The sequence below is a fragment of the Falco naumanni genome, chromosome 2, assembly GCF_017639655.2.
Source record: "Falco naumanni isolate bFalNau1 chromosome 2, bFalNau1.pat, whole genome shotgun sequence".
NCBI lineage: Eukaryota > Metazoa > Chordata > Aves > Falconiformes > Falconidae > Falco > Falco naumanni.
In genome coordinates, this window is record NC_054055.1 from 101008179 (window position 1) to 101023960 (window position 15782).

General features: G+C 36.9%; 1 protein-coding gene across 1 annotated transcript in view; it reads left to right on the forward strand.

Moving 5' to 3' along the window:
* PRKX (protein kinase X-linked) overlaps positions 1-15782 on the forward strand; it is a 63092-nt gene that overhangs the window by 17841 nt on the left and 29469 nt on the right. Inside the window, exon 2 of the mRNA XM_040582806.1 lies at positions 12453-12621. Within this exon, the coding sequence (XP_040438740.1) occupies positions 12453-12621 (169 nt within the window). The remainder of the gene's footprint in view (positions 1-12452; positions 12622-15782) is intronic.

Consider the following 15782-nt stretch of genomic DNA (forward strand, 5'->3'; position numbering starts at 1 on the left):
AATAGTTCTTTATGGGGAGAATGTTACGCCTATTCTAGTGCCGAAAACCAATGATTTCATCAACTTACCTTGGACAGTGTTATACTATTTTGTGTGTGATATAGTATGGGAGAATTTGGAAAGGTAATGAGCACATGAGGTAAACTGCAGATATGTAGTGTGCCTTTACTCTGTCATCTCTTAGGAATATCAATTGATACTGTCTTATGAATATAAACAAAGCCTTCCCTTTGAGGAATACTTTGTTCAAGTCATACATTCTCAGTGTATTAACCCTTAACCAAAAATAAGCCCATTTGCAGTACTTGTTCCAGATTGATACAGTGTTTTAGGAGAAGATTCTTAGTGGCTTGTAGCTTGATTTTGCTTTGTAAAACTTGATTTCCAGAAGAGAGAATACAGGGTCTCAGTGGCCCAGCACAGTGTTCATGGCTTATAGATGCAAAGGAATTATTTGAGCCTTTCAGAAAGGTGTTAATTTTGCTGTGGTTACTCCACTAAGTCCATTGTACATATTGTAATAAAATATCTAGTACTCGGTACAACCCATTCAAAACAAAGATCAAACTAAATAAAATCTTCAGAAAAGGGCTTAGTTTTATCAGAAATCATTTTTTCTGCATAACCACTGGAATGTAGGGTAAACATAACAATAGTTTTAAGTACCTTCTAAGACTCTTGTGCTGTCTGAACTCAAATAACATATGTAAAATAACATTATATGAGTAAGTGCAGGCTTGAAAATTGGGTGTAGTTTGAGCTGTGATTATTTGTAAAAAATATATCATTTCTTGGGTGTAATGTCTGTGTATTAACTATACCAGTATTTTAAAAAATGCTGGATGAGTGAGCTGACTTAATAGCATGTTTGTGATATTGTGCTAGTAAGTTTTATTTGGGTCACAGTGTTGAAGACTTCTAAGCTGTATATGTTGCATTTGGCATAGTTTGGTGACATGTAAGAATTTAGTGATTTGTTAACTCTTTTTTTAAACCTCACAAATGTATACTTCCTTATACAGATTAGCATCTTCTGTGTCAATAATTCCCATGTAATGAAATCTCACATGCACTTATCAGACCATATAACTTAAAGGTTAGTTTCTTCTGTACACCTAGTCATTTACGCTGCGTATCAAATTCACATGTGTAGAATCACTTTATAATCAGCAGAGGGAAATGGGTACTTCTGGGTTCATAAATTGGATGTGTAAAACTGCTCAATTGAGTATAAAAGTGCTTTTTTTCCCCTCTGTTGACTTGGAAAGGATTCCACCTGGCTGGTCCAAAGGTAAGCTCTATAGTAAGTGAGGAAGTTCCAAGTCAAGGTTTCTGGGGGAGACTATTGGTTGTTTGCCTGAAAGATCATGAAATTCTGTCTCTTAGCTTGTGTTCGGGGTACAAACAAGCTGATCGGTTACTGTTGGGCTGCAACTTTACTACTTCCATTTTTTTGCATTGTGAAAAGACTTTTTGTAAGTTCCCACCGTAAATTGCAGGAGGCCAGGAACAATGGCAGCCTTTCAGGACATACATTTATATTGTTTCTTTTAATGTCCAGCCATAATGTCCTCTATGGTAATCTTTTGAAACAAGAAGAACTGCAGTTCGTAATTTTTCAGAATTACCAGTCTTAAGGTTTGAAGGTATAATGTGAAGAACAAACTTCTGATGCTTTGAGACCTTTTACTACTACTCAGTGGACAGTCTTTGTCTTCAAACTGTGAAATGTCCAGAGGTTGTATTTTCTCCTTGTCCTGAGTTAGCTCTAGGTCAGTGAAATTTTTAAAAATAGAAGTCAAAATTGAGACTGAAAAAAAGGTAGAAAAATCTGGATAGGTAGGTAGTGGCTGCCACTGAACTTTTAATTTCATTGCTAATTTGATAGAATTTGCTTTCTGAATGTTAGTGTATATGTATTTAAACTTCGCCGGTCTAGCTAAATCTCAATTTTTGTGGTGTATATATATGTGTAAATATGCAAGTCTGTTTCCAGACTAGGACCTTCTGTGCTTAATTCTGTGGTAACACACAAAATAGCAGGGAATAGGTAATCTTGAACAATTTTCTACTGGTTTCCTATTTAGCTATTTCCTGAACCATACAAGAGAACTAAAATGTGCTGAGTGCATTTAATTTAAGTCAGAGTCTTTGATCTGTCTTCATCCAGGGTCTCTTCAGCAGAATTTGCTGTTCAATCTTACACTTTAAAAGCATCGCAGAAATACCATACTAAATAGTGAATAAATAATCTGTTTCAAAAGTATTGAAAAATACAGGGGGTTTGCACTATGTGAAATGTCCCCCTCGATTTGCTTTTTCTTTAGCACTACTTCAGATGAAGATGGAAGTGAAATGTAATTGAAAAGAATGTATTATAAGAGGTGCCAGTCCCTCAAAGGCTTCTGTCCAGCACTGGTGAAGGAGGAAATTGGTCAAGTACAAACAATGTGGCTTTTATTACATTCATTCAGTAATAATAAACCTTTGTACTTTAACAAGATTTTTTTGTTTGCTTTTTAAAAGGACATAGTCAAGGATATTAAGCCTCATACTTTCTTTGCCTTAATATGGAACTGACTTACATCAAGTAGTTCTTTCGGAGAAAACAAAGGAAGAATCTGCAAGATACGAGTTTCAGGACAGCCAAAAATATGCTGATTATGTAAAAATCCTAGAAGTGCGTAGAGGCACATATTTCTGGGTTGAAAGTGGCTAATCAGGTATTACATACCTGTTAAGTACCCCTGGTTAGCCTCATGTAGTTCAGATGGGGCTGCAGGTGCTTCTGGTCTTTATCAGACTCCATGTGACTGACTTCTGTGGAACAAAGTGACTTTTCAAATCCTTTGTGGATTATTGCACTTGTGTTTGTTTCTAAGTCATCAAAATATTGTATTTATTTCCTTTTCTTAGATGAGAATGTGACTTTTGGGCACAGCTGTGTTTTGTAGTTGTTTGGCTGGTCAACTTTATTTGAAGGTTTTCTCTTTTCTTCCAGTATAATTGTAAGCTTTGTCCATACAGTAGTTTCACAGCATCATACGGGAACTAATGTGTTCAGTTGTAGCAACTGACAGAGAAAACACTACCGCAACAATCTATTAAGTACCTGAACTGTGGTGTATCTTCTACATAGGTGCTGTTTTAAACTTTTAGGACCTTAATGACTGTTTCCTTTAGTTGAAGTTACTTGAAAAGGTTTTAAGTCTGTCCTTGGCTTTGTGACATTGCAAAATTTTTTATTTTTTTTTTGTGTGTGTGGAAACCCAAACAAAATATCTCCACGCTGAATATGAATAAAACAACTAGCCAAATAAGTTTTGTAAATGCTTCCTGTAAACAGGGAAACTGAAAGTGAAGACAGAAGTGCTAAAAAACGGTGAGAGAGAAAGCTTTACTGCCTTGGCTAAAGATTTGATTGTGGGAATTAAACTTGGCAACAGAGCTGGTTTTCCCAATTTAGTATATCCCTGCATAGGTTTCACTCACCATCATTCTTCTTGCTTCCATTGGGAAGGGGGGGGGGGGGGGGGGGGGGGGGAATAAATCTCTGTGAAGCACTTCTAGTTCATGACCAGAACAGTATAAGTAAAAAATGGTGTATTAATGACTTACTGTAATTGATTCTTTATGTGTTATATATAAACATGTATATGTGTAATTTATTATGTATTACTTAATGTAAACTGCAAGTTACTCATGTTCATAGAACATTAGAGGCCAGTCCCTTTTGGATTAGACTGCTTCTGGGACGTGTAGCTCAAAATTTTGAATGTGGTACTAACGCCAACACCAGAAGCAGGAGCCACATATTCACAACAGCAGACTCAACATTAAAGAGTATCTGAAGAGAGATCAGGATTTGTCATTTTAGGTTGTAATATAAAATGTTTCTGTCATATCATTTTTTAAATATTTTTTTTTTATTTTTTTACAATCAGAAAGAATCTTGTAGTTCTAAAATCTGGGATTTGATGATACCTAGAATGATAATAAACAGAATAATAATAAACTCTTTTTGGTTTTCCTTCTTTGTCTGGTTACTGTGTGATGCATTCATGTATTTTTGTTTGTGGTAAGTGCAAGTGTAACACACTCATTGAAAAAATAGTAACATGTAGCCTAAATGTTGGTCAATTTGGTTTTGGGTTAATGTTAAGGAGGTTATTTCAACACTTAAAGAAAAAAAGAATTAAAGCAATTATAAAATACTAACTTTGAGCACAAATTGATTTAGATGGGAATTTTGAGTTAAAGGACAGGAGGTGGCTAGATATTGGCTTTTGTATGCCTGGCTTTCATTGTTAGGGTGAATTTTTTGGAAAAAAAGAACAACACAAAATAAATCCTGGTCTTTAATACTTGCATACCAAGAAGCTCTCACTTAACTGTGCTTATTTTAATGGCTCTGTACCTGAAAGAAGCAATTCAGTGAATAGGATTTGGGTGATGTTTTAGAACTTTAAAAAGTCCAAAGATGGCCTATCTTGCTAGTATACTTTCTAGTTCACAGATTCTTTTCCAGCTTTTAAGAAGTGACACTTTTTGATCATGCTTTATTTACCTGAAATTCTTATCAGGTGAAATAGATAATTTAATGCTTTCTAGTGTTTTAACTTGAAATGAGTTGCTAGCCAGACAGGTACTCGAGCTTTAGCTTAACCATGCTTGTCTTTTAAAATGTGATAGACCAGGGTTTTTTTCAGATCTGGTCAATACACACTTTTGTCAGGGGGTTGCGTGTCATTTAAAATATGTTGTTCCAACAAGCCTCCTAAATTTAGTTCAGCAAAAGCAGTGTAGAGCTTACTTTCTAGTTGACAGAGGAGAACATCTTAAAAAGGTTTCTATTTGAACTGGTTTTATTTTAAAAAAAGCAGTTTTGCAGGTGAGGCCTATCAATACTTCATGTGCACTGTTTAGATAGGTAAAAGTAGGAGTAGTAATGACTTTGCAATGTTCTCTTTTCTGCAATGTCCTCTTTTCAGTATAGAGGAAAAGCTTTTCATCCACTCGTCTGTTCATAGTATTTGTATCAGTGTCACTAATAATGTGTAATAGAAGGCATAGAAAGAGTTAAAAAAATTGAAGAATCAAGTGGGGAAATACCAGTTTCATGAGAGTTGTTCTGAAGGTGGTGGATGTTAAGGTTTTGTGAAGGAACACTGACGTGCACTTAGAAGTTCAGTGTTCTAAGAGCTGTTCAGAAATGGAAAGGATTAAAGGTTATCTTACTACAAGCAGGCTGGTGACTTTCTGTTTTCATTTATTTATTAGTCCCTGGTTATTTCAAAATAAATAATAGAGGAAGAACTTTCAGTGATTCTACTTATTTTATTTAATGACACCCTGATATTTAAGTACTTTTATAGAGACCAAATAAGTTGAGCCAAAAAAAAAACCTTAAAAAATTCTAGAATTAGAAAGGAACTCCCATCATGAGCATTCTGTTGAATGGCAGTTCTTGGAAATCAGGAACTTGTCTTTGAACAGTGTGGAAAACAGGGAGCTTGACTGATGGGTATTAATTAGCCTGGTGATTCCTGTGTTCTTAAGAATTGCCATTCAGTAAGTTTTAAATGGGTGGATCAACAAGAGTTGTTGACACAATTGCTTGGTGTTCTCTGGCATATTGAATCTTGTTCAAAGTTGAAAAGAGATTATACCAAATTCCAGATAGGTAAATGTAGGTTTTAGTTGTGTGTTGTTGCAAGCAATTAAGAAAGAACCTGAAAATATGTCAGATCTTTGGAATCTGGAAGCAGCAAAGAGGTGAAATTTTTTTACAGCAATCAGCGTCTGCGTCTAAAGCTAAGCTGTACTTTGAACATGTATTGCTACTTTCTTTTCAATTTAACTGAGCTGGGATGAATTAATGATACTGAGTTTTCATTTGAGAAATGGGTTGACAAGCGGTGAGTCTAGAATCCAAAAGAGAAAACCACTGGTAATAAAATTTCTCGGACAGGTAGTCTGAAAAGTGATGATCTTGCTTGGAATGTAGCAGGCATGTCTTGCTGTGTAGTATCTCACAATATTGCTAAGTAGAAAAACATTTTCTCTATCCAAGGAGTTCCTAGTGCAAACTGAATCATAGTACAGTGGCTGAATGAACAAAGTCATAGAAGCAAGCTGCTTTGGCAACACTGCACATGGTGAGCACTACACAAGGCATCTGTGTTTTCTATGCTTTTAAGCTCTTATAATCAGACTGTCTTCTCAGATCATTGAAGGATATGCAAAAGCTTTGCAAAAATTGTTGTCTGACGTTTACTTCTTAGATTCAGTAGTAGGAGATAAGCAGTTCTAGACAGAACAATAGGCAGTTCTGTAAAACTTGCTCTGATTTTCTTTATTTCTCTGGTATCTGTAAAACTTGCTCTGATTTTCTTTATTTCTCTGGTATGTTTTTCAGGTTTAGATCAGAACCCTCTAGAGTGGTACAGAAGTACAAAAGCAGTGGTCTGAATGCTAGAGTGAGCAGTCCACAGCTGGTTTGTGAAACAGTGTGAAGGCACGGAATTTGAGAAAGTTGAGTGGTATTCGCAAGGCATGTTCAGTTGATAGTGGTCTATGGGTTTAAAAATAATAATAAAAAAGTGAACTCTGCTACTGTGATGTCCAAAATCATCATCCTTGTTCTGTGTTGCCCTGTTCATGTGCCAGCCCCATCTGCTGTAGAAGCCCAAAGTTGCCTCTGTCAAGTGGTTTCCCTCTATCCTTCTCTCAAGTGCTACTCTTCTGATTACCAGTCTGCTTGGGCTGGCTGATTTCCTTTGCTGTACCACTTATTCCCCTTCTTTGTCAAGAATTACTACAACCCCCACTTCCCTTTTTAGGACATGCATTGCTAGGCTCTTCAGTTTCCATCCCAAGATGACACAGAGATTAAACGGCAGTCAAATTTGAGATTCAGTAGTGAGTTTGTAATGCAGTTCACTTAATTTATCTCTGATATTCAGCAGAATTAAGTCTGATGTGCTTGTGGCTACCGATAAAGACTAATATGTGGCACAGTAGGAAATGTTCTTCTAACTGTAAATAAAAGCATATACATCTGATGCTTTTTGTAGGCATCTGTGGAAGTCAGGATCAACCCCTTTGGGACTTAGAAAGCAGCCCTCAGGGTCATGGATCTCACATGACCTAGTTTATTCTTTTTAAAACAGATGGTATCTATCCGAGTGAGGCAAACTTGGTTTTAAGAAAGAGCTGGGGATTAAAAGGATGGGAAGCTGGAACAGCTGGGCCTAATTAATGAGAGTAAATAAAGAGCATTAAATTAGTCACCTACATCAATAGCAAAATAATCACTACATGACTACTCACTGAATTGTTTTAGCTGATCAAAAGTTGCAGGATTGGTTTTCCTCGCATCAAAAGTATCTTATATTGCATCAGAAATATTCCCACATTCTTTATTCTTTTCTACCAGGCTTCAAAGAGAGTAAAATCCTGGAAACCAGCTGTGGTATTCTGGCATGGCACTGGGGAGTCCAGCTTGTTTTGTGAGGCTCAGAATGCCTTTCCTTCTGTTTGATACCTAGGCCAAGCTGGTCCTCCACAGTTTTTGGCCTCCTCCCTTTGTGTGTGTTTAATATGAGAGGGTTACCTAACTGAGGAGATTGCTGGCATTCCTTCAAGTTCTCCAACCACATTACGTTTGCAAAGCGATCCAAAAATTTTATTGTTTCTGTTGTAAACAGATTATACTGGATTAGTGGTTAACATTTTGCATGTTTTATTCTGTTTGCCAGTGTAGTCCTGAAAATCTTGAATTGTGTTGAATAGTGTAAATAGCACAGGCATTCTTCACTCGCTTTTGGTACTGGTGGCCAGAAACCTTCTGCTATATACCTTTTGCTGTATGCCTTAACAGGGAGGAGGGGACTGTGCAAATAAACTACAAATCTTCCTTCAGACCTTCTAGTAACAACTGTTTTCATGAGGTAGAATTTTCTGATGCAAGCACATTTTTGCTCTAGAATTCTGGCATTACGTGCTGTGATAGAGACAGGTAGGGATAAGCCTGTGTGCATGTGTGTGTACAGCCACTGCTGTTCCTTCAGCAGGATAGTACTTGGTAGATCCCAGGACTCATCCAGAATGTCCCTGAAGTTCTCTTGGTTTGAAATAAACGTTAAATAAATATGAGTGGAATATTGTGCAAATCTGTAAACACTGTATTTCCTTTCATTATTATGTGCTAGCTGAGCAAGTACAGAATGTTTCTGTTTTAAGGTAATCCTAAGGAATGTTTACTTACCTATCACAGAAGGTCAAATTTAGCTGGTTCATGTAACTGAGCTCTGAGGTGATCAGGGCAAAAAATGGAACAATTCTTTCCTGGGGATTAGCATGAATTGTTCCATGAGCTTAGTGTCTCCTTCCTGGAGGACAGAAGGCAGTGGAGCTTTGATAGCAGACTTAGTAACCCTGCTGCCTTCTGCTGCCAAAAACCTTCCCTCCAATTTCTGGAGCGGGGTCTCCATCTTTTGTGGTGCCACTTCACTGCTTCAGTTTTTTAGTTTTCTTTCCGTGAACCTGAAGTGCAGAATTTCCACCTAGTCAACAACAATAAAACTTGTTCTTATAAAACAGTTAGATTTTCTTGACTGTGCTGAACAACTGTAACAACAGCTTGTTGCAGCCTTCCACCTTGACCATCATGTCCCATCCCATTCCTCCCCCCTCACCTCCATTTACAAAGAACAGAATTTTAAAAATCTGTGAAAAAAATGGCTAGAAACATGAGCAGGAGATCCAGACCAGAAGTTTGAAGTGAGTGCATCTCTGTATGCAAACTTTATCTGGTTGTCTGTAGACTAGCTAAGCATAAAAGAAGAAAAAAAAAAAAAGCAGCTCAACAATTAGTCCTGTATGTGGCTGCGTAAAGACATAAATTAAATCCCATTTGCATACTTTATACAACTTTTAAGTTTCAGCAAGTTGCTCTGCTCCTCCTTGTTAATAGCCCCACATGGTTTAAAGTCTTTTTGTCTTGGTTGAAAAAATACGTAGTACTCGCCATGTTTGCTCTTTGCTTCTCTTTGCAGTGACAGGAGTTTGACTGAACAGCTTAAGCTTAAATGGTGTAAGTAAATTCCAGAACATCACTATTATTTTTCCTTAGGGCTGTAAGAGAGCATTTTGTTTGTCAAAAGTGCTGGAAGGGTGGCGGTTGTGAGTCTGGGTACTGTCACTACCAACTGATTTAGGCTGGATTTTCTAAAAAGACTTGAATGAGAGAGAATTCATATTACAAGAAGAGGCATCTGAAAACAAATGTTACATGGTTTCTTTGTATTGTCTTCTTGATTTCCATACTTGCTTGAAATTGGGCTAAAGATGTTTGAAAAAAGACTGTCTGCAATCAGTTCAACAATAAAACTGGTTAGGGAGGTTGTGTGTTCACGCCTGTCTGTGTGGTCTTCTCGTTTTCCCGGAGGCTCTCTAGATTAGGTGCTTGCCACTATTCTGGAATAGCCTGCCAGGCTTTGCTGTTCCTCGCAGAGATGTCTTTAAAGAGGCCTCGTTTCCAGAGTTAGGACTATTACTAAATAAGTCGCCGACAGGTTCTTCTTTGAAAATGGATGGAACTTGTGATTGTGATTATTCTTACTGTTGTTATTTCTGAGCAGCATCATTTGTAAAGTTGGACCAATAGCATAAGGAAAAATTAATGCGTTCTAAAATAAAAATTTCTTGGACAAGTAGAACAAGTCATGAAACATGAGATCACTAGAGACCTGGGAACAATTAGGTATGTGTTCACTTCTGACTTCCCTGTTGAATATGTCTACGGAAGTACTTTGTTCATACAAGTATCAAAATGTATATAAAACCAGCATTTGTTTACGGGCTTGGTACTATTAATTTCCCTGATTCCACATTTGGAAGTCTTAAAAATTTAAGACAACTTTTAGTTTCGGTGTGCAGTACAACTAAAATTATTCTTGACAGTGTTTTTACTTAGAACTTAAATTTCAGCTCCTAATTCTGAAATAACCTAAGCTGTGGGTTTTTTTGTCTGTATATCCAATATAGACTTAAATAATAAATATTTGGTATTTTAAGTAGCTTGAACAGATGGCTGTACTTGGAAGCTTTGGGACGTTTTTTTCGGTTTGGTTTTTTTTTTTTTTTACTGCAGAAGCCCATCCTTGTGCAAATAAGGTTGTTTACAGGTATAATCATGTAACGTGACTGCACTGTTAAAGGATTTAATTGCATGATAGATTTTCCAGGGTAACCTGATGGCTTGCTTCAGTATAACAGAAGGCTTTATCTGAGACCTGTTTACAGTTTTCATGGTTACAGAACTGTAACTCAGGACAGGTGGGAATGTAAAACTGCTTTGATAGAATCTTTTGTGCTTGGACAACTGTAATCCTTGGTGGGTTTGTGTAGTGAGAAGTTTTATCTCAAAAGCTGGTTTTGAAAGGTGTATTGGTAATGGAGCTCCAAGTTCTATAAAACTGGATTGCTGAAGTTGTTAGTTTCTGGTTTGTAATATGAGTATTTTGTTTTGGTTTTTAGTAAAGGCCATGTTATTAAATAATATTACTGGTGACTGTAAGTGACTGGAAACAGTAACTGTTAAATAAAATGTAAATTTTCTAAAGATAATACAGATACAGAAAGCAAACTCGCAAACTCCACCCCCACCCCCGACCCCCACCCCCCGCAAGAAAAATAAATTCCCAAGTTTCTTGAGCCTAGTAGAGGCAAAAACTCCCTTGTTTTTAATCTCTTTACTGAGTAATGCAGTTTTGGAAGGTCAGTTTTTGGTCTCTCCCTGTCATGCCCCTCTCAAAAATCATTTTCCTTTCATATACATACTCCTCTCCTTGTACCAACTACGTGTCATAGAAAATTGTCTTGTAGTATAGATTGATCGTAACTGGTCAACACAATCTGAAATCAATTGACATACCAATTAATAATACTGAAACAGATCTGTGGGCTGCTTTCCTAGGGTATATGCAAGGAAGGGGATGATTGTGAGCTTAAGTGCAAGATTTTTACTTTTTTGGAAGGCATTTCTAACAAGAGAGTAACCTTTTACAACTTAGGCAATTAGTTTGAATGCCAAGCATCCTTTATAGTGGCACATATTTCTGTCAGAGAATAGAAGTAAAAGTATCTGGTGTACTGTTCTAATGGAACCTACATGGCGTTGTTTAATGAGAGAAGAAAAATGAGCAACCACCCAATGAACTAAAATTGGTGTTCATCTTCAAGTGTATAACAGTGTGCTGCAGTACAAATAGCAGTGTGGCTAAATCTGCGTGTTTAAACTTTCATTTTGAACTAAAAGAAATACTCAGTTCAGTTATGTATAATTGTCTTCAGTGCAATGCACTTAAAAGGAACTTTAATTTATACTACTGTATTGAATAGAGAAATGCGTAATATGTTAAAGACTTATGGTTTTATTTTCCTTTTATAATTTTAAGAGTGAATTAATAAAAATAATACATCAACTGCAAAAAAGGGTGCTTGAGAACTACTGTTTCCATGTGATATAACAATGTAGCACTATAAGCAATTTTTTTCTTGTTTTTAGAAGGGTCAGCAACTTTTAAATACTTTTTTCCCCATCACTCCCTTATCCTACCAAATCACTTCACCTCTCTGTGCACATTAAAGGGAACAGTCTCCTTACCTGAATAATTGCAGGCATCTGTTCTCCATGACTGAACTTTGGTAGATGAATATTTTAATTTTTTTTCGTTGCTGTCATCACTTTTGTATATTCTGGACTCTTCCTGTTACGAATTCCAACATTTCAAACCCCAATTCATTTTTAGCTATTTTGTTTTAATAACTGATATATGGAAGGGTAAGTAGTTTTTTGCATTGAGGAATTATTAAATCCATTACAACTGAACATTACTTTGTTGGTCAGTGATGATTTTTTTTTTTTTTTTATGCCACACATTGTGGGTATAATAAGCTGAATAATACTTCTGAATGTATTCTACCCCTCCCTCTCCAATGTAAATTAAAACTGATCCCTGGAATTTTGGGAGTGTTTCCCAGCCTTTCTTCTGCACTTGAGAGCAGTTTTGCTTGTTTCATTTATATTGGTTACATTTTAGTCTTATATGTAACATGCTACTTTTATACATCTCCTTACCATTTCTCAGGGCCAGTTCTCTTCTTTGCAAAAAATGCTTCCAGTATCTATCCAAAGAATGGCAGTATCACAACAGTGTTATTCTTATTAAATCATTATCACTAAAAATTGAGAAATCCCAAGAAAAAAATTGTGTGAAAACAGGTAAAAAATGTAATACTGATATATTGCTGGGATGGCAGGAACAAAAAAAAGAAAAAAAAAGCAACAAACCAGGAATTGAGTTCCTGTAGGGTTTAGTTTAGTAAATTATCTTTGCTTTTTTTCTTTTTTACAAGAAGTTGACATTTCCTCTTCAACTTTTCAGGCACGGGTACCTTTGGGCGAGTTCATCTGGTGAAGGACAAAATGGCCAAACGTTACTTTGCACTGAAAGTAATGAGCATTCCTGATGTCATTCGACTGAAGCAAGAGCAACATGTGCACAATGAAAAGTCAGTCTTGAAAGAAGTCAACCACCCCTTTTTGATCAGATTGTAAGTTGTTGCATTTTTTCAATTCATTTAACTTCTATATAAAGCGCAGTTAAAGTTTTCCACAGTCTCATTGCAAGTTATGTACTTAACCAACACCAAGCATTTAATTTCTATTTTGTGATCTAGACTAAAATAACTTGAGACTAAAATATTTACTATAAAAGAATCAAGAATGTAAAATCAGGAGGCTTAATTTAAACATTTAAGTAACAACTTATTTTAAGCTTACTCTCTCATTTTCATACTGCAGAACAGAAATTTTCTTAAGTGAGGGGAAAATACTGATGAAGAAGTGTTAGGATTGGTTCATCAAAATGACTTCTAGAATAATTCTTGATGTTAGGATGGTGATAAAAGAAGTATTTCTACATATATATGTCCTGTAGATATCTAAATAAAGATATAATTAGATTTAATTATCTGCTTTTTGAAAACTTAGGTGAACTCTATGTTTGCAGAATTTATTTTTGAAGAGTTTAAATATCTGCAGCACTTCTTGGGCTTTGTTATTCTCGTATTTGAGGTTAAGTGATGGAACCTATTGAGAAACATAATTTAAACACAGTTCTAGAAGACTACTTTTTTTAGTGGGATTGTGATGATTCTGATGATACCAATGGTCCCTTTATTAAGGAGAGAAGGTATCATACCTTTCTGTTCACAGCACCACAACACCTTTCGTGCATCTGAGTCCATATCTATTAACAGGATCACTAAACCTCTGGGTAATTGCACAGTTGATTTCCATTTGTGTTTTCTCATGCATGGATATTGATACAGGGCCAATGACCAAGATTTGTTTTGCATTTACCTGCCTTAATCAGTTTTACATAAAATTAGACAAAATTAGCCTTAGTTAATATTTGGCTGCAGGACATGCAACCTCCTCCCAGGGCTAAGAAAATATCAGAGGGAAAAGAAGAGGCGAAAGCGTGGTAGTCATCTGAAAGACTGAAAGAGCCCTGTAGGACGAGGCTTTTTCTCTGGTGTGTTGTTGCTTTTTCCAGCATCATGATGCTATTGGTTTCCAGCCAGTGTTCAGAAATCCTGTGTGTGGCATAGTATCAGTAAGATGAGTTCCTAGGGTATGTAGAGTTTGAGATGCATGCAGGAAAGTGTGATGGACAGGCTGAGTATATCTGGTTTGACTGGTTAAAATATGGACAGAACAGGATTTTACATGTATATCAATGTGCATACATAAATTCTTTGGGGAAAAAAAAAAACAAAGCAAACAAAACCCCAAAACGTACCAAAGCCAATAAACAAACAAAAAACCCCAATCTGTCGGTGCACGTGGAACAGTGCAGCAAGGGTGGGAATAGAGAAACTTGGGTGAGAAGTCAGAGACAGGGATCTGAGGGTTTGTGCCCATACAGAAGTGATCAGAAATCCAAACTGATAAGTTTTCTTTGATGTCATTCATGGTTTATTCCCAAAATGTCAGATTTTTGAAATCACCAAAAGCCACAGTTCAAATGGAAGTTCGCTTGTGTGCAAGTCAAACATTCTTCATGTCTGCTAGCTCTCTGCCTTTTCTGTTGACATGTCCAAGGAGATGCTGCATCAGCTATGCTCAGGCAATTAATTGTCCATGTGATGCTTTTGTCCCTTGGCAAAGGTGACTCAAAGCAACCTAGCTGAATGTTAGTATTTGTGTACTTTAATTAAACAAGATTCATGGACGATTATCACTATGACAAATGAAACTCTGCAGCTTTTTGTGTGGCTAACAGCATCTTTTCCGTCACCTCTTCCTCTATCCAATGCATGGGTTTTTTACATAAATTCTTTGTCTACAGTTGATCAACAAAAAGGGGAAAAAATTTCTATGTAGTTCTGCTTCAATGCCTTTGAACTGTTATCTATGTGGTATGGGTTTTGTGTTTTCAATTAGCATCACCATCTTAAACAGATGGTATCTTCTTCTGGTTGCAAAACAAGGAATATGTGTCAGTGCAGCATAATACTGTATTTTTTTAGCACTTTATGTTGGAGAATTGTAAAGTAATGCTGCATGTAATTTATTTCTAATGTTCATCCTTCCTCTATTTTCCTATATATAAGAACTTTTTTATAATTTTTTTCTTTTTCCTGTTACTTTTGAGAAATGCCATTCCTGCATATAAGGAGACCCTGCTTTTCTGTAGATATTGAAGTTATTTATCTACTCAATTTAAACTTTTTTTGAAATGCTTGTTTGGTGCTCTTGCAACAGCTGGTCACTGAAGACTCCTAGGCAATTATCCTGGGTTTGGCTGGGATGGAGTTGATTTTCTTCTTAGTAGCTGGTGCAGTGCTGTGCTTTGGTGTGGGAGCAATGTTGACAGCACATAGATGTCTTTGGTTCTTGCTGGGTAGTGTTATACCATCAGGGACCTATCAGTTTCCTGGGCCCTGCCAGCGAGAGGGCTGGAGGGACATAAGAAATTGGGATGGGAAACAGCCAGGACAGGTGACCTAAACTAGCTAAAGGGATATTCCATACCATGTGACGTCATGCTGAGTACATATATAAGCTGGGAGAAGAAGAAAGAGGTGGCATGTTCGGCATTATAACATTTGTCTTCCCAAGTAACCTTTACACATGATGGAGCTCGGCTTTCCTGGAGATGGCTGAACATCTGCTTGCCCATGGGAAGTGGTGAATGAATTCCTTGTTTTGCTTTGCCTATGTGCACTGTTGTTGCTTTACCTATTAAACTGTCTTTATCTCAACCCGTGAGTTTTTCTCACTTCTATTCTTCCAATTCTCTCCCCAGTCCCACTGGAGGCGGCGGGGGGGGGGGGGGGGGGGGGGGGGAGGGGGAGGTGAGTGAGTGGCTGCATGGCACTTAGTTACTGGTGGAGGTTAAACCACAACAGCAATCTTTAGTGCTATGTTTGCGAGACATACACATCTGTGGGTGCAGCAGTTCATTCACATGTATCTTTATTTTGTTGTTTTTCATCTATACCAAGTAATGTATCCATTTTTCTGTGGATAGACAAACCTTTAAGAGTCAGTTCTTGAAGAAGTTAATTCCAGTAAAAATAGTGTGTTTTAATGGTCTAAGTCTTCTGTTTTTTCCTCTATATTCTTTGTCAGATTTTGCCCTTCTGCTCCCGTTCGTGTTTTTGGGGGGGCTTTGTTTTGCCCATTCCTGTTCCTCTTTGTTTTC